The sequence below is a fragment of the Malaclemys terrapin genome, chromosome 2 (genome assembly GCF_027887155.1).
Source record: "Malaclemys terrapin pileata isolate rMalTer1 chromosome 2, rMalTer1.hap1, whole genome shotgun sequence".
NCBI classification, from domain to species: domain Eukaryota; kingdom Metazoa; phylum Chordata; order Testudines; family Emydidae; genus Malaclemys; species Malaclemys terrapin.
The window spans coordinates 278,904,172-278,926,646 of record NC_071506.1 but is presented as its reverse complement, the minus strand read 5'-3'; the positions used below and the strand labels follow the sequence as shown (position 1 = coordinate 278,926,646).

Sequence of the window (22,475 nt, the reverse complement as noted above, 5' to 3'; positions counted from 1 at the left end):
CTTTGTCTGTTTCTGGGGACCAGTGAAAGGAGTCATGATCTGCTTTCTTAACACATTCATACAGAGGTTTAGCCTACAGTTTAAACTCTGGAATTCATATTCTGCAAAAACTTGCTATGCCCAGGAATACCTTAAGCCATTTACGGTTGCTGGGGATGGGAACTTGGCAGATAGCCTCTTTTTTTTTCATTCCTTCCAAACGATTTCTGCTTATTGCCTGTAGATGATTAGTGATTCTTCTCTTAATATGTGTTTATTATTTTACAAGGAATAAAAGTTAACCTTACTAAACATGAATGGTCACGAACACTCTTCTTACCTCTTTGGACACCTCATACCACATTTTCTTTTGCCCAGTTTTCTGCTACCTCCCCAGATCTTCATAACTTCTTAAAACCAATTGTCAATTGTTCATTAAGCTTTATAGTCCATTCCTTTAACAGCCTAGGACATATCATGTAAAATTTTCTTTGAGTGCAAAGAAGTAAGAAGAGTGATTCTGACCATACATGTCCAGTTAGGTTCACTTCTATTCCCAGTAAAATCATAGGAAAATGTTAAATCAGAGCCCAAATAGGTAACGCATGAGCTGAGGGGAGTTGGGTGAAAATGTTACCTGTCATCTGGACTGACTGATTTGTGTATGTTCACATTTTCCAATTTTTTATCAAGAGCTATTTTAAAAAGCTTGTCTTTCATTGCTTCCTAATTGTACAGACTTTTACTCCTGAGGATAGATTTAGAAAAGGAGCACTTACTTGTGATTCCTCCTTAATTTTATTCCCCTCCTAATTTATCAATGGAACTACTTTTCTAGGAGTAAAATTTCCAAAAGCAGCTAAGTTTTTGAAAATACCTTTAAAAATCTGTCCATAGGTCGCTAAGTCACTGAAAATGGGACTTAGGCACTTTTGAAAATTTTACATTCACTACTTTTTGCTCTGATATATTTGTAAAAGCCCCTTTCCTGCTCACTTAAGTGGGGCAGCCAAATGAAACGGGCAAGACCTCTGGATTGTTTCATTTTCTTATCGAGCAAAGTGTTGGGAGGAGAGAAGTGAATCCTAGGAAAATGCCACTATGTCAAATTGCCAGATTCATTCCCAATACAATCTCTGCTTTAAGAAGAATGATTCCTGGGACCTAAATAGGCTGACAGCATTCTTTTAATAAAAATAAAATGTAGCAAAGTACAGCAGGATTATAGTCAAGACAATTTTTAATTAATCCCTGGAATCTTTGTTCCTAACCCCTGTATAAAGAATGTATTTGTCCTATGACCATTCAGTATATTTCTAAATGCACAGTCAGACATTTCAGATTTACAATAAGAAGAGTGGAAGAAATAAAAACCCATAAATCCATGCTAAGGAAACTCTCCCTGTTCCTATTTTCCTTCAGGAAATACACTAACACTCTTGTTTTCTTTGCATGTCAGCAGGCATTCACTTACACAGCTCCTCACAAGTCTGGAACAGGAGATAAGGGAATTTTTGCAGTGAGTCTGAGAGTTCCAAGGTCACAGCAACATGTAGTAGATTAAACACTAACGTTCTGAGCAGTGCTGTGTTGCCTGATAAAGAGAAATGTCATAACAACCATCTAAGAGGCTATGACACGTATGGAAGATCTTTACACAGACCAATCTCTTGACAAATCAGTCCCTCCTGACTGAATTATGGAGCCAGTACACAACAGGGCTGCAGCAGAAGAGGGTCACGTTTTCACATTAAATACGTAGACGATATTTAAACTGGACATCGTGAGTGGGCTGCATTGAACCAAATCCCCATCGGCTCACGTCTATCGGAGGGATCTCTTCTTTCTCGTTAACTAGCTCCAAGTCATAGTAAGACAACATCAGGAACACAAACAGTTTTATTTCATTGACAGCAAAGAACCGTCCAGGACAGACTGAGGTTCCTGCCCCCCAGGGCATGTTAAAGTATTTCAGCTTTTTCCCATTCTTGTAGAAATCTTTTTTGGTGCCATCTTGGTTCAGGAACCGGTTGTATTTGAAGGTGTGAGGCTCAGGATGGACTTCGGGGTCCGTCTGCACTGCGACGTAGGGAAACAGGGCTACCCTGTCCCCTTTGCGGAGGGCGTATTCCCTGCCATTGGCCATCTTGAGATTCATGTCCTCAACCACTGCTCTGATCAGAATGGGAGCTGCTGTCAGGCGCAGGGTCTCCTCCACTGCGCTGTCCAGAACTGGGGTTTTCATTAACATGTCCCTGGTGATGTTAACCACAGGGCTGCCTGGCTTCACTTCCTGACCAGTCTCTCCTAAAACTTTGTCCACTTCTTCCCTCACAGCCTGCATTGCTTCGGGATGCTTCATGAGATACAAGAGAAGCCAGAAAGAGCTTGGGCCCGTATTGCCTTGGGCCGCCCAGAGAAGCAGAAACATGAACCGATCCCGCATGTACTCAGGCACCCCAAACTCTGCCAGGAACTGTTCTTGGTCGCTTATCCATCCGCTCATGTTATCCTTCTCACGGCTGTTCTTCACAGAAAGCACCTTCCAGAAGAGCCTCTTCAGCCTCTCCGCTTCCATTTTATCCCTTGGGGGCAGCACGGCGTAGGCCAGGCGGGGGAAGAGGCGGTCGTACTTCCGGAACTCATTAAACAGCTCTTCGGACTGCATAAGATCACGCTCCTTGGCTTTCTTCTCACTCTGTGTGCCTGTGCCTGGCTCGTTTCCAAACAAAGCCAGGTAGCCAGCTCTGAAGACAATGTTGTAGCTGTAGTGGAAGAGCCCATCCTGCTGCCAGGGTCTCTCTTCTCCTGAGTCCCTGTTGTGAAACATGAGGGTCTGCAAATTCTCCATCATGGCTTGAGTCATGACCACTAGTCCATCTCCCATCAGGTGCTTTGTGCTTGACACCTGAGTAATCTTATGGTCACTTTTACACGGGTGATACCCAAAAACCCTGGCGACCAGTTCTACTGCAAACGCCTCGAAGTCGAGTTTGGCTCTTGGCGCCTTCACTATGGCTCCGAAAGAGAGAGGGTCCATTAGGAAGGTGAAGTAGTAGCCTCCAATCAGCACCGTGAAAATGTCCCCGTGTCTCCTCTGCATCTTTTTCAGGAACGCTGCGCTGTTCTTTCTGAAATCCAGTGCGTACCCCAGCCACGGAATGTGGCCTTTATCCAGTGGCGGCTCCGTGGGTCTCCTCCTTCGAAATGCTCCCAGGAGATATAGCCCACTGAGAATCGAGACTAACAGCGCACAGAGAACTGCCGTCCAGAAAGCCATTGCTAGAGAGCTGTGCACCGGAGCAGGGATTCCAGACAGACTGAAAGGAAAGGTTAGGATGCTGTATTTATAAATCGTTTCTGGCAGATGGCCAATGACAGACTGACTCAGGGCCTCATTCTCCGTTTGCAGCTAAGATTAACCCTTCTGCTGCAGAATGCTGAACACTCCAGTTTTTATCCACGTCTCGTTTACTAAAAGATCCACAAACTTTTAAGGCCAGCATGGGCAGTGTGTAATGGAGACGGGGGGAGACTAAGCCTCCCCAAACCTCACGCTGCTGGGGGCAGGACACTGGGGTATTTGGGGTTCCCAGAAAAATCTCCCCTCACCACAGCCTTGGGGCCATGGCAGGGGCACAGAGTTTTTCTGGTCTCGGGGCCTCAGTGGAGGGGGGGGAAGAGCAAGCAGGGGACAGGTTCTGGGGGAGAGGAAGAGTGGGGACAGAATGGGGGTGGAGCCAAGGGGAAAGGGGTGGAACGGCGGAGGGGCTCCTGGCTTGGAGCTCCAGCCAGGACCGAGAGCTCTGCCTTGGTCCCAGCCAAGGCTGAGAGCTCGAACTCAGCTGGGACCAAGTTTTCAGCCCCTTCCCCCCCGCCGTACCTCCAACCGAGCTCTCAGTCCCCCCCTCCCCTCCCCCAGCTGGGCCCACAAGGTGACTACTTACTTTTTGCTAGTCACCAAGCTTGGAATAGATCAGAGAACGGCAGCCTTTGGCGGTTCACCATCCCAGGCCAATGGGGGCTGCAGGAAGGGCAGCCAGCACATCCCTCGGTACACCACTTTCCACAGCCCACATTGGCCTGGGACAGCGAACCACGGCCCGTGGGAGCTGCGATCAGCTGAACCTGTGGACGCGGCAGGTAAACAAACCGGCCCGGCCCACCAGGGGCTTTCCCTGATGGGCCGCGTGCCAAAGGTTGCTGATCCTGGAATAGATCATTTTACTTTTGGAAACATCCTCCTATGAGTTTATACCTCACCTGGCTGGGCTCTAAAGGTGTTACCATACTACACATAATAGACTAGAAACTGACTTTAAATAGGAGTGAACCTGACACTTTCAAGTCAGTTTCACAGTATTGCCAACCCCAAATGTTCAAAAATCATGAGTCGGGCTCACCAAAAATCATGAGATTTTCTTAAAAATCACGAGATTATGTAAAAATAATAGATTTGCTGTTCTTTTTATTTGCCTTCTGCTTTTTGAGCCTTTAGGGTGCCCTGGGGTCACATTTTGAAACTTTCTCCACAGCAACGAGGTCTAGAAATTTACTTTTTCTTTAAGAATGAAGACTGAAATCATCACATATCCACTTGACTCCAGGAGCTGGGGCTTTAAGGAAAACACTAAGTATCACGAGACTCATGACGAAATCATGAGAGTTGGCAACACTTCTTTCACTTCTGTTTAAAGGCTAGTTACTTTCCAGAAGGCTTTTAAACACATCCCGGCAGTGATTGAGTTGCAGTTCTCACAGGAGAATATTTAAAACCAAACACCAGGAAAAAATCCACATTTTAAAGTTGAGAAAAAAATTGAATCTTCTGAGGTATATCAGGGCCACTGCAGGCAGGAAAAGAGAATAAACCGGCACAGGAGCTCTGGGCAGCTCTACCTCTTGTAAAAAAGTTGGAGGGTCAGATCTTCCAGTACTTAATCAGCCAAAACTTCTATTGCCATCAGCGCCTCCACTGATAGATAGTAACATGTGCTCAATAACGATACACTTCATACTTAAAGATCTCAGCCATCGTATTCAGGGCTACACGTTTTATACATGTTGGCTCAGGGACTATATTTTCTGGCATATGCTGAACAGTGCTGAGCACATAGTTGGTGTCCAGTGACTAATACGAACCATGACAATAAATGTTGACTTTATGGACTCCGTGGATGCAATTTCTGCTCTTTTTTCTGGACTTGGCCTGAATACTGCTGACACCCTAAGAATTTGAGGCATAAACACATCTCATACTCATATGACACTTTCTCATTCCTTCCTTTTCTCAAACTCAGAACAAAAAATGACAAAACAAAATGGTTTTCAGTTAAAATATAAAATTTCACAGCAGCCATTGCTCTACAGTCCAGCATGGGTCAGAACCTGCCACCCCTTTGGGGTTAAATGATCTCATCTGACGCTCATTCTCTCTCTTTCTTCATCCTTCCTGACCTCTGTTCTGCTTTTCATGCTGTCAACCATGACACCCTTCCCAATCACCTGGGACCATTTGCTGGAGTCTCAGAGAGCTGGCCTCCTTGGTTTTGCTCCCATCTATCAGTGTTCTCTTTTTTTGCAGCATTCACAGCGGCTGGTCCAGTGGATAGCTCTGAAGGACCTGGGTTCTACTCCCCCGCCATGGACTTCCTATATGACCTCTGCCCAGTGCCTTAGCAACAGAGTTTCAAAGCTTTTAGGCACCCAAAGATGCAGCTAGGCATCTAGTGAAGCTTACAAAGCACAAAATACTGACTCCCTGCCCCAGGAAGCAGCACCTCTCGTCTGCAGAACCAGGGCCGGCTCTGGCTTTTTTGCCGCCCCAGGCAAAAAAGCCTCCGGCCGCGCCCCCCCCCCCCCCCCGCCCAGCGCGGCAGGGGAGGGCGGCCGGAGCCCCGGGGGGAGGGCGGCGAGCCCCGGCCGGGGCTCCGCTCTCCCCGGTGGCCAGAGCGCCGGGGGGAGGGCGGCGAGCCCCAGCCGGGGCCCCGCTCTCCCCGGCAGCCGGAGCCGGAGCACTGCGCCGCCCCCCTCCAGGTGCCGCCCCAAGCACAAGCTTGGTGGGCTGGTGCCTGGAGCCGGCCCTGTGCAGAACTCACATTCCACACTCAGGCTGTGCTGCAGTTAAAAGCTCTTCCTGGAGCTAGGATATGCACTGCAACTCAAGCAGACCTCCTGTATGAAACTTGGGGGGGACCCCTCCTGCCCCCCCAAATGGCACCCCTGTGCACACATATAAATAATAATACGTGGCCTAATTTTTCCAAAGCACTGATCATGCAGCCACTCCCACTGAGTCAATGGGAGTTGCTGGGTGTGGATCACTTTGGAAAAACCAGACCGCTTATTTAGATAATTAAATATGCGTTTGGCAGCCTAACTTAGCCATTAGTCTAGATCCTCAGCTGGTGAAAATCAGTGCAATACCATTGACACTGATGAGCTATCCTGATTTCCTCCAGCAGGGGATCTGGCCCAATATGTATAATATTAGAACACTTGCATTTATATCAAGATTTCCCTGTGTACAATCATAAAGGGGCAACACCTCCAGCTGGTGGAGATTGACGACAGCATTTTCCACAAGCTGAGGACATGGTTCATGAGTTTACTTGGATTATTAGGTATTCAGAGGAGGGACTGTCTATTACTCTGTTTATGCAGTGCCTTGCACAAGGGGACCCTGTTCTTAGTTGGGCCTGACGTGCTATCACAAAACAAATTATAAATAAGTAGATCAAATCTATGTGTATATTTCAGAATAATTTTGTCCATCATTTTAAAATAACAAAACATTTTAAATTCACGGTAACTATTTTTTGTTCCCCTCATTCCCTTCCTTCTGGCACCAGGTTTTTCCACTGTGTGGTTTAGTTTTATCCCTTTTTACACATTTTAGTTTGGCTGTTTTTTCTCTATCAATATGAAAGGGTCAGCATTTCTTTCTGAGACTGTTCTTTGGGTTTTCAATAGTTACAAAGAGTAGCTACGGTAACTATCCCTGAAAGAGATCAGGGAGGAAGAGAGTTTCTTTGTATGGTGTGCAGACAGTTTAACCATTTTCCCTGTTTTTGTGGCTCTCGCATAGACACGTGGGACTGTAAAACCACATAGCAGCAGGGAGGGTCTCAGAAGCAGGTGGTACGCCTGAAACTACTGAAAGCAGCGACCAGATGTCACACTGATGCGGTCTCTAGTTCCCCAGTGTTTCACTGGCACTCTCCGTCGTCACTTTCTCCACCAATAAGCTTTCCGTTTCTTTCTCTCTCAAGGTACCTTTGCACTGCCATGTGTGGCCATGGGGGTGACTGCAGCATGTGTAGACATAGATGAGCTGGGTTATTCAAGCTAGGTTGCACGTCGATCGCAACAAAGCCATGGCAGTGCAGATTTCAGCATGGACTAGTCACTTCGGTAATCATCCAGGGTCTCCGGTGGGCTTGTATAGCCCACACTGCCGCGGTTTTACTGTTACTGTTACCTCGGTTTCCCTAAAAACCAACCCAGGATTACACTTGGATTGGTTTTATTAAATCCTGCTATTGGATCAAACCGAAAAGGGATGGAGCTTATTCATGCACTCCCACATTCATCGCGTTCTTACCCTCATGCACCCACACACTCACACAGGTGGAGAGTTACTGGAGACAGCAGAGGAAGCGGAGAAGCGGAGGCATAATAGGTCTGGTGTGTCTGCCTGCGGTCACGGATCTGGGCCAGCGAGCAGGTCAAGGAGCAGTAGCCTCGTGTGCGTGCCTTCTTCCTTTTTGGAACTGGACGGCTTCTGTCACAGACACTGAGTTTCCCTTCTGTGTCCATCACCGAGAAGCTTTTCCAGCCCTCGTTCCTTTCATGCATACCAGGTTCTTCTTTTCTTTACAGCACCCCATGATTGCCTTCTCAGGGCAGATGACATCAGACATGCCTGGCTCCTATCTCCGGCCTCTTTTCTCCTTGCAGTTCCTCTCCACCCAGTCCCACATATACTCCCTTGTTCACACTCCCTTATCTCCCACATATACTCCCTTGTTCACATTCTCTCTGATTGTGTGATGGAATATTACAAAGCTTGGAGGTTTATACAAGTGGTAACGGAAAAGGTTACAAAGCTTGCAAAAGTTACAAAACTTTAAAGGCTATGCTAATAATAATTAAAGTTACAAAAAGAACGAGGAGTACTTCTGGTACCTTAGAAACCACAGAAGTACCTGGCATGGAGGTAACATAATCACCTGTTTCTTCAACTAGCCATGGAGTGACAGGGCAGGAGTGAAGTCCTTTTGGCAGAATTCACTGAGCGAGTCTGACCACAGATGGTCTGCTTTAAGCCTGGCCCCTCCCCAATCCTATCACTCTCCAGTGTTCACATTGAGCCAACAAAGTCTCCTTTATAAAGAGAGTGAAATTCCACTCTCACTGGCTGACTAATATGGGCAAAAGGGGGGTTTCCCACAGAATCATAGTTTCCAGTGTCAGTCCAGTCTGACTTCCCATAGATCACAGGCCAGAGAACAAAACAATTCCTGTGAATGCCACGTCACTCCAAGAGAAATCATGGAAAGCTCCTTTGAATGCCCCTTTACTTGGAACATCCACCCCAGTCTCCAGTGCAAGTAGCAGAAGCAAGAGCTCAGGTTTGATTTCTGCTGCAGAAGTTGGTGGCTGGTGAGGAAGGAGGGCTGGGCCCCATTCAACTTATGTTTTATGCACGAGTCTTTATGCGCTCAAGTCATCCAATGGGATAAAGCGTTACTTATTTCATACCCAAAGTAAGGAAGTACTTCTTCATACAACACACAGTCAACCTGTGGTACTTGTTGCCAGGGGACGTTGTGAAGGTCAAAAATATACCTGGGTTCACAAAAGAATGAGCTACATTCCTGGAAGATAGATCCTTTAATGGCTATTAGCCAAGATGGTCAAGCATGCAACCTCATGCTCTGGGTGTCCCTAAACCTGTGACTATTAGAAGCTGAAAGTGGACAACAGGGGATCAATCACTTGATACATTGCCCTGTTCTGTTCAGTCCCTCTGAAGCATCTGGCATTGGCCACTGTCAGAAGACAGGTTACTGGGCTAGATGAACCATTGGTCTGACATAGCATGGCCATTCTTCCGTTCTTTTAAGGAACTGAAAACAGGATCCTGTAGATGGCTGAGAGAAGATATGATTATTCTTTTTAAATACATCAGGGTGCGAATTCCAGACAGGGAAAAGAGCTATTGAAATGAAAGGACAATGTCTACTTTCAGGGGGGTCAGGGCATGAGTGTTCAAGCCTACAGGTCAGTGCAGGAGTCAGAGGCCAGATGCCAGAGTCAAAGAACAGAGCCAAAGTCAGAAGTTGGAGTTGAGGGTCTGAACTGGTGTATCAGGAGTGTGCCAAGGCTGGGACCAGAGCAGGAGACCAGGGTCAGAACCAGAGTCAAAGGCCAGATGTCAGAGACCAGGAGCAGAGACAAGGGCTAGGAACAGGGCAGGAGCAAGGCTGGTAACGAGCAGTTACCATAGCAGTCATGAGCAAATGCATTGAGCAGTTGCTAAACTTCTTGTATTTTATGGCATAGGAGACTCACATTCTCAATCGGTAACCACCAGGTGCTGGATTTCATGATATATACTTAGCCTCTCCCTTTTCCTGGTATTTTTAAAAAATTGTAATACTGAAGCCCATTTTCCTGCTACTCTTACTAGGTATTTTAGTATAAACTTTGTCTCTTTTAGCTGCCTGAGTTAATCAGACAAAAGCCCCTATCAATATTACACTCCCAGAGGATGTGATCCAATGATTTTGCATGTCTCGCACAGAGATGTGTTTATTAACTAAGGGCGAGTTACTGTTTAAGCCAGTGCCCAGTAAGCATTCAGAGTAAAGCTCCTGCACTCTTTCTCTCCGGCTCTTGAAGTACATCAGCATTTTTCATTCTAGAGGATACTTCATTAAATCTTCCCCCCTTGTTGCCTTTGTCCATACTTTTTGAAGTTCCCTCCTACAGAAGTTTTCATTTAATATCTAAACCTCATCTTCCTCCCACCCCTGCCAGTACTCATGAGTCTCTTTAATTATTTTTTCCCCCTTAGGCAGATTTCTATACTCTCACTTTCACCATTGTTAACACTGTGGACTAGTTCTGCTAGGGCTTCTGCTTTTTCTTCACTAGAGCTTTTACTCCCTTTGCCATCTACCATGAGGCCTGGTATAGAATTGGCCTCACTCTGTATTGCATTCATGACCCTAAGCTGCCTATATGCCTCTAACGTTTCAGCATCTTTATTTATTTTTCCCTGGTACTTTCTCCAGCTTCCTTCTTTTACCTTTTGAGCAGTCATTTGCACAGTTGCCTTGTTTCTTTTATATTTCATTAAGTCCTCACTATTCATTGTATTTTTTGCTTTCTCATATGCTTTTTACTTTCCTTAATTGCTTTTCTACACTCGTCATTCCACCGTGATATGTGGTTTCTACCTTTTTGCTCTACCTAAGATATCAAGTCACCCAACTTTAGTGTCATCATGATTCCCTTAGTTATATTGCTACTAAATTCCTCAGTGTCATCCCTTATGCATTGTTCATGATTATTTTCATAACATTAGTGTTTAAATAGTTCCCAGTTTGCTTTATTTATATTCCAAGTAGGAGGCCTTTCTCCATCCTCAACATTGCATTTACTTCGATATACTGTAAGTACAGGGAAGCGATCCCTCCTCTGTATTGACTTCCCAGCTGCATTTGCTTGCTATACTACTTGACCCAATTCCCAGGCCAAAATAGGAGAGAGTTCCATTCAGAGGCAATGCCTTGGAGGGGCAGGGGGGCCGGGGGGCAGAAAGGTAACATGTCCCTCACTAGATGTCGGGGGGGAGGGGCACATTCAGCAGGGAACCGCAGAGGAGAAAGGAGCAGAATGTGGGGCCGTCAGCTCCTCCAGTGTGGCTGTCCTACCCCCAGCCCTTCCACGCAGCTGCATCTCCTGGGGTCTGTACTGCCCCTGTCATAACTATAAAGGGAAGGGTAACAGCTGTCCTGTGTACAGTACTATAAAATCCCTCCTGGCCAGAGACTCCAAAATCCTTTTCCCTGTAAAGGGTTAAGAAGCTCAGGTAACCTGGCTGGCATCTGACCCAAAGGACCAATAAGGGGACAAGAAATTTTCAAATCTTGCGGGGAGGAGGGGGAGAAAGGCTTTTGTTTGTGCTCTTTGTTTTGGGAGTTTGTTCGCTCTTGGGACTGAGAGGGACCAGACATCAATCCAGGTTCTCCACATCTTTCTAAACAAGTCTCTCCTATTTCAAACTTGTAAGTAAATAGCCAGGCAAGGCGTGTTAGTTTTCCTTTGTTTTCTCAACTTGTAAATGTACCTTTTACTAGAGTGTTTATCTCTGTTTGCTGTACTTTGAACCTGAGAGTAGAGGGAGGTCCTCTGAGCTCTTTAAGTTTGATTACCCTGTAAAGTTATTTTCCATACTGATTTTACGGAGATGATTTTTACCTTTTTCTTTAATTAAAAGCCTTCTTTTTAAGAACCTGATTGATTTTTCCTTGTTTTTAAATCCAAGGGGGTTGGATCTGTATTCACCAGGAGTTGGTGAAAGGAAGGAGGGGGGATGGTTAATTTCCCCTTGTTTTAGATCCAAGGGAGTTGGATCTGTATTCACCAGGAGTTGGTGGAAGGACAGAGGGGGGATGGTTAATTTCTCCTTGTTTTAAAATCCAAGGGGTTTGGATCTGTATTCACCAGGGAATTGGTGAAGAGTCTCTCAAGGCTTCCCAGGGAAGGGAATTAGCTTTGGAAATGGTGGCAGCGGACCAGATCTAAGCTGGTAGTTAAGTTTAAAAGTCTTCATGCAGGCCCCCACATTTGTACCCTAAAGTTCAAAGTGGGGAAGCAGCCTTGACAGCCCCGCCGAAGGACAGGGCTGGGGGCGGGACTGGAAGAGCTGCACCAGAGGAACTGCTGGCATGGGGCTGCCAGGCGGCCCCATGTTCTGCTCCTTTCTCCGCTGAAGTTCCAGAGAGCCCTGCGGCTCCGAAATGTGTATCCGGCGCAGTGGGAGGACAGAGCCCTGACCCCTGGAGCACCCACGGAGTTGGCGCCTCCCTCCCGCTCGACTCCTTACCTGAATATCGGGACAAATGGCGTCCCGATCATACATTGATCAGGATACGGGACAAAGGGTTAAATATCAGGACAGTTGCGATTTTATCGGGACATCTGGTCACCCTATTGCCTTTGTCCCTACTTCCTGCCACTCCTCCCTTAGTTCATTTTTAATTCGGTTTTTAAACTCTTGTTTACTTAGAGGGAGCGCTGTCAATTGTTTTCATTTTTACAGCATTGTTTGCTACTTTGTCTACCACCTCATTTCCTGCTATCCCAACATGCTCTGGGAACCGTGCTATTTCAATGTTTACTCCCGCCTGTGCCAGTTCTGTTGTTAGCAACAATCGTTCATTAACTATATCATTTCTGCTATCTGAAGTCCCATTTTGGTTGCCAATATCCTACCAGTGAATCTGACAAGATGACAATGGAGTATCCACTTCAACACCAACATTATCCTTGCTAGGTCAGCCATTGTAACGCCTACAAAATTTGATAGTCTAATGGGTTTCTTTATTCCACATGTTGGGATGCAAAATGCTGTCCCCACTCTCCCAGTTTTCTCATCTTTAGACCCCATCTGCAAATTTCTGGCAATGTTTGCCCCGTTGATCACATACGTATTGATTTGCTACGTTTACTACATTTAGATCTCCTTTTCCCTTTCAATATCATTCTATAGTTCCATATTTATATCGGGGGATGATTTTCCACCCATAATGCATTTGCCCATGACTATATGTGCTAATTTCTTTTCTCATGCAATGTGTAATGCCTGGGCTTGGATTGAGTCTAATTTCCTTAGGTTTGTTTTTGATGCTGAACTAAACGCTTGGCATCAGTACTCAATGACTGCTTATTAATGCTGTCCATTGCTTTCTTATCCACGCCCCTGGTGGTTCCAGAAATAGTTTTAAGTACATTGATTTTACCTTTACATTTATCTACCATATTTTCAATGTAATCCCTCCATGTTAGCTCACTATCAAATGTCACACCCAGGAATTTGTAGCTTTTAACCATATCTATTTGCTGTCCATATAGAGGCAATTTACAATCTTTCTTTCATTTTCCTTTCGGCGAATACACTGGTCTACAATTTTGGAGAAGTCGTCTGCTTCAGAGATAAAATGTGCTATTTGTTATGTATTTTGATGCGCTGAATTCAAATATGACAATTAAAACAACTGATTGGCTACTGTTTCTAAGATATTTAAGTTTTTACATTTTATGTCTATGTATATTGTGTAGATAATAGAGTTTTAATCATGAATTGTAAACCTAGGTCTTTTCATGTGTTTATGGTTGCTTTACATGATAATATTTCACCTGTCCTGTTTATGTATCACTTTAAAAATCAGCAAAAGGGTTATATAAATAAAATTTATTATGAAACAAAAGGCAAAAAAACTATTATGTACATAGTTTAGTCCTATTCAGTGTCTACTCGGCACTTCTTGGCTTGTCTCTTGTATTCATTAAATGGAGCATCTCTTGTCACTGTCCAGCAATAGTCTGCAAGCATTGATGGGCTCCATTTGCCCTGATAGCATTTCTCCATTGTTGCAATGTCCTGGTGAAATCGCTCGCCGTGCTCGTCGCTCACTGCTCCGCAGTTCGGTGGAAAAAAATCTAGATGAGAGTGCAAAAAATGTATCGTTAGTGACGTGTTGCAACCAAGGCTTTTGTATGCCTTGAAGAGGTTTTCCACCAATAACCTGTAGTTGTCTGCCTTGTTGTTTCCGAGAAAATTTATTGCCACTAACTGGAAGGCTTTCCATGCCGCCTTTTCCTTGCCACACAGTGCATGGTCAAATGCATCATCTCGAAGAAGTTCATGAATCTGAGGACCAACAAAGACACCTTCCTTTATCTTAGCTTCACTTAACCTTGGAAATTTTCCACGGAGGTACTTGAAAGCTGCTTGTGTTTTGTCAATGGCCTTGACAAAGTTCTTCATCAGACCCAGCTTGATGTGTAAGGGTGGTAACAAAATCTTCCTTGATTCAACAAGTGGTGGATGGTGAACACTTTTTCTCCCAGGCTCCAATGACTGTCGGAGTGGCCAATCTTTCTTGATGTAGTGGGAATCTCTTGCACGACTATCCCATTCGCAGAGAAAACAGCAGTACTTTGTGTATCCAGTCTGCAGACCAAGCAAGAGAGCAATAACCTTCAAGTCGCCACAAAGCTGCCACTGATGTTGGTCATAGTTTATGCACCTCAAAAGTTGTTTCATGTTGTCATAGGTTTCCTTCATATGGACTGCATGACCGACTGGAATTGATGGCAAAACATTGCCATTATGCAGTAAAACAGCTTTAAGACTCGTCTTCGATGAATCAATGAAAGTCTCCACTCATCTGGATCGTGAACGATGTTGAGGGCTGCCATCATACTATCGATGTTGTTGCAGGCTACAAGATCACCTTCCATGAAGAAGAATGGGACAAGGTCCTTTTGACGGTCACGGAACATAGAAACCCTAACATCACCTGCCAGGAGATTCCACTGCTGTAGCCTGGAGCCCAACAGCTCTGCCTTACTCTTGGGTAGTTCCAAATCCCTGACAAGGTCATTCAGTTCATCTTGTGTTATGAGGTGTAGTTCAGAGGAGGAGGATGGGAGAAAATGTGGGTCCTGTGACATTGATGGTTCAGGACCAGAAGTTTCATCCTCTTCCTCTTCTGACTCAAGTGAGAATGATTCTGGTGCATCAGGAACCGGCAGTCCTTCTCCGTGGCGTACTGGGCGTATAGCTGATGGAATGTTTGGATAATGCACTGTCCACTTTTTCTTCTTTGACACACCTTTGCCAACTGGAGGCACCATGCAGAAATAACAATTGCTGGTATGATCTGTTGGCTCTCTCCAAATCATTGGCACTGCAAAAGGCATAGATTTCCTTTTCCTGTTCAACCACTAGTGAAGATTTGTTGCACAAGTGTTGCAGCATATGTGTGGGGCCCACCTCTTGTCCTGATCTCCAATTTTGCAGCCAAAATAAAGGTGATAGGCTTTCTTAACCATAGTGGTTATACTGCGCTTTTGTGATGCAAAAGTCACTTCACCACAAACATAGCAGAATTTATCTGCACTGTTCACTCAAGTACGAGGCATCTCTGCTCACTTTGACTAAACAGAAATGTGTCCCTTTGCAAAATCAAACACTGACAAATAAGAGAGCATGACACTGTATGATTTCTAGAGCTGATATAGGGCAATTTGTTCAGCAGAGTGATGTAAGCTTCGTTATGATTGCATCATCCATGACTTCTAGGAATAACATGATGCAATTCATATCATGTATGCAGATTGCATCATTCATTGTTTTGCCTAAAAAGCAAGTAGTGTCCAAACCCAGTCATAGATTTATTCATAGATCCAGTCAAGATGGATTTTAGTCGTTTCTGGTTTAAATTGAGATCCCTTCCCTTTATAACTCACTTATCCTCCGCCATTCCCAAGTCAAGGGTCGTATATACTGACCCAATAGCATATCTTGAAAACTAGAGACAATCAACAATTTTAAGCATCATTTTCATTCTCAGTGACCCAGAATTAGTAAAGTTTGACTACGTTTATTTCAGAAGCATTTTGGCTGTAGAGCAGTGATATCAGTCCTTTAGTTTTGAGAACTGAAAATGTAGAGCCCCACATGCTTCCCCAGTCTGCACTTCTCCCATGTGCTTCGTTTACTCTCTTCTCAGCTATTTCCTGGGTCCTATTTGTGGCCCGTATGGCGAGTCTTGTGCAAGCAAGGAAATGCCTATTTCTGCACTCGGCCTTTTCTGGAGATCGTTTAGCGTCTTGTTGAATAAGTAGAGCTGATGACTCTCCTCTGCAGAGTGCCATTTGTGGTTGTATATCTGCTAGAGTTGGCTTTCCTGACTCTGACCTGGAGAAATCCTTTATCCACCTATATACTCTTCCTTTTATGTATCCTATGCTTCTTCAATATCTAGGAAAGCTACTATCATATATTCTTTATTTCTCATACTTTTTTCTGCTTCTCTCTACTCTTACTGTACAATAAGCTGTGCCCCTTCCCCTCCTGAACCCACTTTGCACATTGTCGAGAAGTCCATTTCTCTCTAGATATGTTGTTAACCCTTCAGTCACCATTCTTTACCCATCCATAACGTAAGGGCACTTAACTTTTGCACACCAGGTCTTGTTTGCAGCTTACCTGGTTTCCACACTTGGCCTATAACCACACGTTTCCACTCCCTTGGTAGCTTACCTTTCCCCCATATACTATTGTCCAATTTTAGCAGTATTTTCAAAGTCCCTTCATTCAGGTGTTGTAGCATTTCATCACATATGCCATCTCTGCCTGGAGCAGGGTTTTTGCTTTTAGCTATAGCTTTTTGAAGTTCCCTCCTACAAAAGTTTTCATTTAATATCGAAACTTCATCTTCCTCCCACTCCTGCCAGTACTCATGAGTCTCTTTAATTATTTTTCCCCCCTTAGGCAGATTTTTATACTCTCACTTTCACCATTGTTAACACTGTGGACTAGTTCTGCTAGGGCTTCTGCTTTTTCTTCACTAGAGCTTTTACTCCCTTTGCCGTCTACCACGAGGCCTGGTATAGAATTGGCCTCACTCTGTATTGCATTCATGACCCTAAGCTGCCTATATGCCTCTAACGTTTCAGCATCTTTATATATTTTTCCCTGGTACTTTCTCCAGCTTCCTTCTTTTACCTTTTGAGCAGTCATTTGCACAGTTGCCTTGTTTCTTTTATGTTTTATTAAGTCCTCACTATTCATTATATTTTTTGCTTTCTCATACGCCTTGTTACTTTCCTTAATTGCTTTTCTACACTCGTCATTCCACCGTGATACGTGGTTTCTACCTTTTTGCTCTACCTAAGATATCAAGTCACCCAACTTTAGTGTCATCATGATTCCCTTAGTTATATTGCTACTAAATTCCTCAGTGTCATCCCTTATGCATTGTTCATGAATATGTTCATAACATTAGTGTTTAAATAGTTCCCAGTTTGCTTTATTTATATTCCAAGTAGGAGGCCTTTCTCCATCCTCAACATTGCATTTACTTCGATATACTGTAAGTACAGGGAAGCGATCCCTCCTCTGTATTGACTTCCCAGCTGCATTTGCTTGCTATACTACTTGACCCAATTCCCAGGTCTGAATAGGAGAGAGTTCCATTCAGAAGCAATGCCTTGGAGGGGTGGGGGGGGCAGGGGGCAGAAAGGTCACATGCCCATCACTAGATGTCGGGGGGAGGGGCACATTCAGCAGGGAACTGCAGCGGAAAAAGGAGCAGAATGTGGGGCTGCCAGCTCCTCCAGTGCGGCTTTACCACCCTCAGCCCTTCCACGCAGCTCCGTCTCCTGGGGTCTGTACTGCCCCGCCGGAGGACAGGGCTGGGGGCAGTACCGGAACAGCTGTGTCAGAGGAGCTGCTGGCGTGGAGCCACCAGGCGGCCCCATATTCTGCTCCTTTCGCCACTGAGGTTCCAGAGAGCCCTGCGGTTCAGAAATGTGTATCCGGCGCAGCGGGAGGACAGAGCCCCCACCCCCAGGTAACATGGGATGAGGGGGGAAAAGGAGAGCGCGGGGGGACCAGGCTGGGGATGGGGACATGTGGGGGTCATTTGGAAAGGTCACATCCCCCCCTTTAGCTGGTGCTCCCCTTTTTGTCCCTCCCATGACTCACCTCTGGTTCCATTGGCTGCATTAAACCTAGTGGATATACCATTGTTCAGCATCTCTACATCATTTTCATCCATGAATTGTTCTAGACATTTGCCGTTCTGATCACTTTTTCCACATCCCCACAATCTGCTACGGCTGTTTAGGTCTCCACATATAATATAGGAGCCTGTTGCATCTTCAACTCTCGCCGTCCAATCCTTAATCTCCAATTTTCCACCGGGGTTGCATACATTACATCGTCTCAGAGATGCAGATTTATTTTGCTTTGGAATCTCCTAGCATTATATTCTATATTCAGTTACTTCACTTCAAGTTCAAAATAATTTAGGTTTTCCTTCATTAATGTACAAACTCCCCCTCTCTTTTCTTCCTCTCTGTCTTGCCTATAGATGCCATATCCTGGGATTCTGAACTCTAGTTTTCCTATTAACCGTGTTTCTTGTACACAAATGATATCAGGTTTGGTATCCTTACCAAGGACACTTTGTTTAGTTCCTGTCCAGATCCAACAGTAAATAGCACCATTCTATTTATCCTTCAGTGTTTTCTTCACTTAAAAAAGCATGCAGTCATTCTACTGATTAGTTGCTAACATGTAGGTACTTTTTTGCTACTTTAATTATAATTTTCATTTTCTTTTTTATCCTGCCTGTGATGTGATGTTTATTACTTCAGTCATAACAGCTATAAACTGTTCTGTGTCTATACATAGTTTGCCTTCTATTTCCCCTCATTATATCCTTTGATTTATCGTGTTGTGTTTCTTTCTCCTTACTCAGTTTCCTGTGCTCTTCCTGTTTTGGTCTTTCCCCTCCTGGTAGCTTCCACATATGAGATGCTATTTGTAACTCTCAGTTGTGGTATCTCTTTTGCTTGCTTTGCTGCGATGCAAACTCTGTTTGCTGCACTGCGTTTTCTTCCACAGCGGCTTTACTTTAATTCTGTCCCTGCCGCACAATTGTCATAGGAGTGCTCCCCTCCACATTTACTGCAGCTAGTTTTCCCTTTACGTGTATTTGCCACATGTCCAAACCTTTGGCATCTGTAGCACCTCACCGGGGGGTGGGATACATGGCTTTGCCCAAAAAAATCTGGTATGCTATTGTTACCCTATCTTGAGAGGGTTCTCCTTTAAATGCAACTAGAACAGCTATTGACAGCTGTCTTTCACTGCCTCGCTTGCTAATTAGCATATCGTACCTTATCATCCCCTATGCCTTGCTTCACTTCATCTTCAGTCATTTCAGTTGGCACCCTGTATACAACTCCTCTTGTCGCCATCACATACTTGGTGTAGTAAGAGGAGGCCCTGAGATATAAACCTTGGTATCAGAGGCCCGGTATGAGGCCTAAGGCCTGAACCAAAGTAATGGTCAAGACCTTGCTAACATAAAGCAAAGTTAAACTGTGAGCCAGAGGCAGGCCCTGCTCACAGAACCTGGCAAGGAAAGGGCTGATGCTGCAAAAAGATACATACCTAAAAATTACTGAACACCAGATATCAGAACACTCCGATACTGGAACATTCCACAGATAACATGGAACAGGCCGACCCATCCCAATGACAGGGTCAAAAGGGTAACATGATGGCTAGAGTTGTTTTGATTGAACCAACATGTACAAGGTGAGAGGTGGCACCTTACTATGTAGAGGGGTTGTACCTCAATACAGCAGGAGTGATGTGTAACTTGTTTGTACCTGTGTATAAGAATGTATCCCTGGGGTGGTGTCTTTGTCCGGCCACGGGGGCAGTGGAAAGTCCCACCACTGAGCCGGGTCCTTGCCAAGAGGCACTTTCTCGTAGTATGCCCTGAATGAGGCTCAGAAACCTACAGGGAACTGCAATTGTGTCCGAGGTCGCAATAAATCTACTCGACGTGATTTTGCATCTTCCTAGACTCTGTGGTTATTGGGGGTTCTCGTCGGGTTTGCTGTGTCAGCTATCTGCGCAGAGCTGGGGCAGCACACAGAGGGAACACACGCATCAGCCGAGTGATATCAACAGGAGAAAGCAGAAGCACCACACCGGTAGCATCTCACAACAGTTGGCAGCGCACTTTAGTTTTCCTAGCATTTTAATAGTTCCCCCCACTTGTTCCTTGCTTTTACATCCAATTAATAGATCTCCTCCTTGTAGCTCTTCTGTGTCTCCAGCACCCTTTTTTAATCCACTCTGACACTTTCAGAGTTTATATGCCCTATCTTCACATCCTGGACTAGTGATTTTATTATTAAAACACTTTGATTTTTCATTTTATATTTCTTCTTCTAGCTCTGGCATGTCCACCCTTTTCTTTTACCTGATCTGTGACCAGTCTTCCTTCCTGCTGTCTCATTCATCATTTCCTAGACTGGTTACAATATTCATCTATGTCTACGTCTTCCCCTTACCCCGCCCCCCCCGTATAGCTCAGCCATGGGCCTGCACTTAACAGCTGGTCTGCTGAGCCTTCCAACCAATTTAATTTAATTAATGGAGATAATCCCATCGCCTAGAACTGGAAGGGACCTTGAAAGGTCATCAAGTCCAGCCCCCTGCCTTCACTAGCAGGACCAAGTACTGATTTAGCCCCAGATCCCTAAGTGGCCCCCTCAAGGATTGAACTCACAACCCTGGGTTTAGCAGGCCAATGCTCAAACCACTGAGCTATCCCCACCTCCCAATCAGGTGGTCTAGCTGATATGGCCCAACTGTGCTCATCAGGACATCAGGAGATTGAGCAGATGCAGCAGCTGGGTCTCATTTCAGACACAATGTTGGTACAAGAACAAATGGAGATAAACTGAATACACTGAAACTGGAAATTAGAAGGTTTCTAATCATCAGAGGAGTGAGGTTCTGGAACAGCCTCCCAGTAGGAGCAGTGGGGGCAAACAACCTAACTGGTTTTAAGAAAATATACCTCATAACATTTAATGAGTCTCAGTGTTACAACCTGACAGTCTGGCCAAAAAGTAAACCTTGTTTCCATGGCGGGATCGGGTCACTCTAGATAACAGACAGTCAAGGTCTCCCAACCAAGCAAGAACAGCAAAGATGACCCTGAAAGCTGATAAGCCTGGGCAGCTGGAATGTGCGCTTGTCTTCATCTGTTTGGCTCTTTAGGCCATAATCATTCACCAGCTAAGGGGAATATCCTCAGCCTAGAGCAGTGGTTCTCAAACTTTTGTATTGGTGACCCCTTTCACATAGCAAACTTCTGAGTGCGACCCCCCCTTATAAATTAAAAACACTTTTTTTATATATTTAACACCATTATAAATGCTGGATGCAAAGCGGGGCTTGGGGTGGAGGCTGACAACTCGTGTAATAACCTCACCACCCCCTGAGGGGTCCTGACCCCCAGTTTGAGAACCCGTGGCCTAGTGCATGTGGATTTATACAGTCTGGGCCTGCTCCTGCTCCCATTTCAGTCAATGGTAAAACCTTCATAGCCACCCGTATACACTCCCCAGTGCATCAGGATATGAATGGACCTACAGTGGGGAAAAGGCTGCAGCTGGATTAATACCCCAGATGTTATTCCATTTGCTGACTTTAAATGACCAAGCAAACAAGCACCCATCCTGCATCCGCAAACCCTGCAGAAAGGAGGCAAGAAAAGTAGGACTTTATTAGCCCTGACAGCAAATGCAACTGTGCGATTTAGACTGACTGACTGTCCTGCAGCCAGAGGTATAATTTCCAGCTCGGGTAGACAGACTCGTGCAAGCTTTGACTGAGCTAGCGTGCTAAACGTAGCAGGGTAGCCACGGCAGCACAGGCTAGCTACCCAAGTATAAGACCTGAAGTAAGTACTCGAGTAGCTAACTCATGCCACACTGCAGCTACACTCAGGGCCGGCTCCAGGCACCAGGCAACCAAGCACATGCTTGGGGCAGCACCTGGTAAGGGGTGGCCAATCTTGGGGTGGTGGGGGGCAGCGTGGCGCGGCATTCCACGGGGTGGGGGCCGCTCCAGCGGCGCGGTGCTCAGCAGGGGGGCGGCGCGGGGCGCAGCTCTTGGGGGGGGTTCCAGCGGGGCGCGGCGCTCAGGGGGGACGGGCTCCGGCGGCACGGCGCTCGGTGGGGGGGCGGCACGGGGCGCAGCGCTCGGGGTCCGGCGGCGTGGCGCTCGGCGGGGGGGCTCTTTTTTTTGCTGCTTGGGGCAGTAAAAAAGTTAGAGCCGGCCCTGGCTACACTTCTACTTTTAGCTCACTACATCGATCAGAGCTAGCACGTATACGTCTACCGGAGCAGTAAATTCCACCTCCAGCTGCAGGGTAGATGAAATCCTTCACTAGAATTGTAAACACAGTCGTACCATATCTTTACACGGCATGCAACAGGCACTTTATCCCAGGCCGGACTGAAATGCTTCAGACTAAAATGATATCTAGCCCTGCGGAAAGCAAGTCTAATCCAGATGGTATCTGTCACATGTGTAAACTGTTTGGAGCACTTTTATGCATGGATGTGCTGTGTTTTCCAGGCATGTTAGGGCAGACTCGCATGGTTCCTAGCGTTGTTGATTTTTCTAGTGCAAATAAGGCCAAAGGGAGCAACCAGATGAGAAAAACTGGCAGAATATGCAGAACTCACAACCCAAGAGAAAGGGAGGTGAAGGTACTTTTAAGTCCCCTTTGTGCCCTCCCAATTCTGGGCTGCTCCAGGGGTTTGGGAGGCCCCCAGCATAATTTAAATAGCCCTGTGGGGGCTATGTTAGG

General features: G+C 45.6%; 2 protein-coding genes across 2 annotated transcripts in view; both read right to left on the bottom strand.

Moving 5' to 3' along the window:
- ZBTB47 (zinc finger and BTB domain containing 47) overlaps nt 1-22,475 on the bottom strand; it is a 393,046-nt gene that overhangs the window by 59,979 nt on the left and 310,592 nt on the right. The window lies entirely within an intron of this gene.
- On the bottom strand, nt 1,149-3,299 carry LOC128830847 (5-beta-cholestane-3-alpha,7-alpha-diol 12-alpha-hydroxylase). The gene has a single exon (XM_054016670.1). It carries the CDS (start codon nt 3,257-3,259, stop codon nt 1,730-1,732), a length of 1,530 nt encoding a protein of 509 aa, XP_053872645.1. The 5' UTR covers nt 3,260-3,299; the 3' UTR covers nt 1,149-1,729.